General features: G+C 42.7%; 1 protein-coding gene across 1 annotated transcript; it reads left to right on the top strand.

Moving 5' to 3' along the window:
- Positions 1-922: 922 nt before the first annotated feature.
- Positions 923-2,221, top strand: LOC131161585 (LOB domain-containing protein 39-like). Its single transcript, XM_058117431.1, has 2 exons — positions 923-1,260; positions 1,363-2,221. Exons 1-2 carry the CDS (start codon positions 1,077-1,079, stop codon positions 1,821-1,823), a joined length of 645 nt encoding a protein of 214 aa, XP_057973414.1. The 5' UTR covers positions 923-1,076; the 3' UTR covers positions 1,824-2,221.
- The last annotated feature ends 701 nt before the right edge of the window (positions 2,222-2,922 follow it).

Here is a 2,922-nt window from a genome sequence, read left to right on the forward strand (position 1 = left end):
AAAATTTATAGTGACGGTATTGAAATTTTAGTGACGATTATAATCTGTCACTAATAATGTATCTGTCACTAATACTACATTATTAGTGACAGATTCAAAATTCGTCACTAATAATTAGTTGTAACGGCAAAATAGTAACTAATTTAAAATCGTTGCTAATACTTATAAATTTGTCATTAATACTATTAGTGACGGTTTTGTGATTATTAGTAATGATTTTTATCATTCACTAATAACTTTATTTTTTGTAATGTGTTTTCACTAAATTTTGAAAAAGTCTAAAAAATTTTCAAAATTTTAAGAAGAGAAATTCAAAATTCATGTCTTTATAGAATTTATAATACTAAAAATTTTAATGTAACAAAATCAACTTCACTCTATTTACGTTTATTATTATTATTATTATTATTATTATTATTAGTAGTATATATAAAGAAGAATTATGTAGTTTTAAGGATTAAAATGGCCGTGATTGTGGGATGCAAGGGAGATACATGTATATTTTTTTAATTATACACATTGAAAATGAGTCCTCTAATATTAATAAACGTAAAATCACATAACTAAGGAAACAAACATAAGGGCATGTGGAGGGAGGCCTTGGGTATAATTTCTCGATGCAAGGGGCTCTGTGCAACCGCGAGAGCAATGAGATTCCCCATTTCCCATAATACGTGGAAGTCGCAACCCCCAAAAAAATAAAAAAGAAAAAAGCAGAGAGAGAGAGAGAGAGAGAGACCAAATCCAACGGCGGAGAGCGACTGCGGAAACACGGAGCCGCTCGTGCCCAGAGTTTGGAAAAAAAAATATTTATGTTAGCATCCATAATGTTCCCTGTGTCTGTCTGCCTCCCCACCCAACCAAACCCAACTCACTCACTCACTCACTTAACCATGGTTACTTTTCATCCCCACCCTACGGCTCTCCATATCTCCCCCCTTTCCTCCCCCCTCCTCGTCCCATTCTCTCTCTCTCTCTCTCTCTCTCTCTCTGCTAATTAGTTATCGCAGAAGTCAGACGCATTAGAATTCTTACAAAGGAGAGGGACAGAGAGAAAGCAGGGCGGCAGGGCGGAGATGAGTTGCAATGGCTGCCGGGCCCTCCGCAAGGGGTGCAGCGACTCTTGCATTCTCAGACCATGCCTCCAGTGGATCGACTCCCCCCAATCCCAGGCCCACGCCACCGTCTTCGTCGCCCGCTTCTTCGGCCGCAGCGACCTCATGTCCTTCATATCCTCCGTCCCCCTCTCCCACCGCCCTGGCACGTCTCCCCTCCCTCTCCCTTTTGTCATTCCTTATCATCTCTCTGTAACGAACAGCTCTGTCTCTGATTGTTCATTCGTTTTTTATTTTTTGGTTGCAGCTCTGTTTCAGTCGCTCTTGTACGAAGCCTGCGGCCGCACGGTGAACCCCGTCAACGGAGCCGTCGGCCTGCTCTGGGGCCGCAACTGGCACATCTGCCAGGCCGCCGTCGAAACCGTCCTCGCCGGTGGTACCCTCCGCCCCATCCCCGGACTCGCCGCCGGCCTCACGCTTCCCGAGTGCGTCCACGATTCCTCCGAGGCCATCCCCAGTGACGCGTGGAAGAATCCACACGACGCCTACTTTTCCTCCCCGCTGAGCGACAAAATAGCGCAACCGCCCTCGTCCTTAACCCCGCGCTTCTCCACCAAGATCAGGGTCCCCAGAGGCGGAAGCAGGGCCGCCCCCACGTCGTCCTACAGCACCGACCTGTCCGTCACCACGACGGCCACCACCTCCGGCACCGTAAACGACGACACCTACGGCGCCCAAGAGCGGAAGCTTCTCAACCTTTTTATCTGAGAGCGCGCTTCAGACTCCGATGGATGAGCAAGCGCTGTTCCCGGTGAATAAAAAAGAGAGATCGAATTAGTGGGGAAAGAACCTTTTTTTGTTGTTGTTGTAACAGAATAGTATTAGAGAAGCCTGTCAACCCAGCGCCGGGATTTTCTCCGGTGAGTTTTTTGTTCACTTTCTCCGGCGAAAGGCTTTCTTTTCTTTCCTCACGGGAAGCAAATGATCGTTGTTTTTGGAATTCTGATGTTTGCGTTTATTCCCAGTAATCTTTTTTTATTTTAAGAAAAATTCAGAGAGAATGAAGTGGTGGACCTTTTATGCAACTCTTTTTTCATATCTAAATTTTAAATGCTGGACAACGTTATAAATTGTTCTTATTGGAATATTAATCTTATTTTGCTCCCCTACCTTTTCCATATATTTGTAATTCCTTGTCTCATCCCAATTATAATTATAACATTCCTCTCTTTTTTGGCTGAACTACTATGAAGAAATAAGAAAATTTAATAATTATTATATAGTGATCTTTCCATTTAACGGATGGCGGTGGGGGAACGAGGGAAGACTTTCATCTCTAAAATGTTCAATTTTCCGAAGCATTTAAGAGTTTACTGTATTTTTCCTCGTCTTTAGGTGCTTAATATACAAAGGGTCCTTATCCCAGACTTTTTTCCCTTTTTAATTTTATTTTGTAATAAAATATTAAATAACAAATTTGATTGGAAAAAATTTTATTATTTTGATGCGTACATAATATCGTTCGATGGTCTAGCGAGATTTAAACAAATCTTACGGAATTTGTCATGCATCAGCATCTGCTTCTTTCTAAGTAAATCTCGTCAGATAGACATTACTATGCATGCAATGTTTTTGTAAACAAACGTTCGCACATACGGCACAGTGCGAGTCCTACCTGACAATCTGTAGGGCACTCTATTAGTCCAGCAGTACGATTATTGACGGGCCTCCCATCAATCGGTAGGGGTGGCAAAACGAGTCATAACCCGTTGGGTCACCCGGACCCGTCCGTTTTAAACGGGTTCGGGTTTAAGAAAGTCAACCCATTTAATAAATGGGCGGGTCACGGGTTGACCTGTTTATAAAT

Source organism: Malania oleifera, chromosome 8, assembly GCF_029873635.1.
Source record: "Malania oleifera isolate guangnan ecotype guangnan chromosome 8, ASM2987363v1, whole genome shotgun sequence".
NCBI lineage: Eukaryota > Viridiplantae > Streptophyta > Magnoliopsida > Santalales > Ximeniaceae > Malania > Malania oleifera.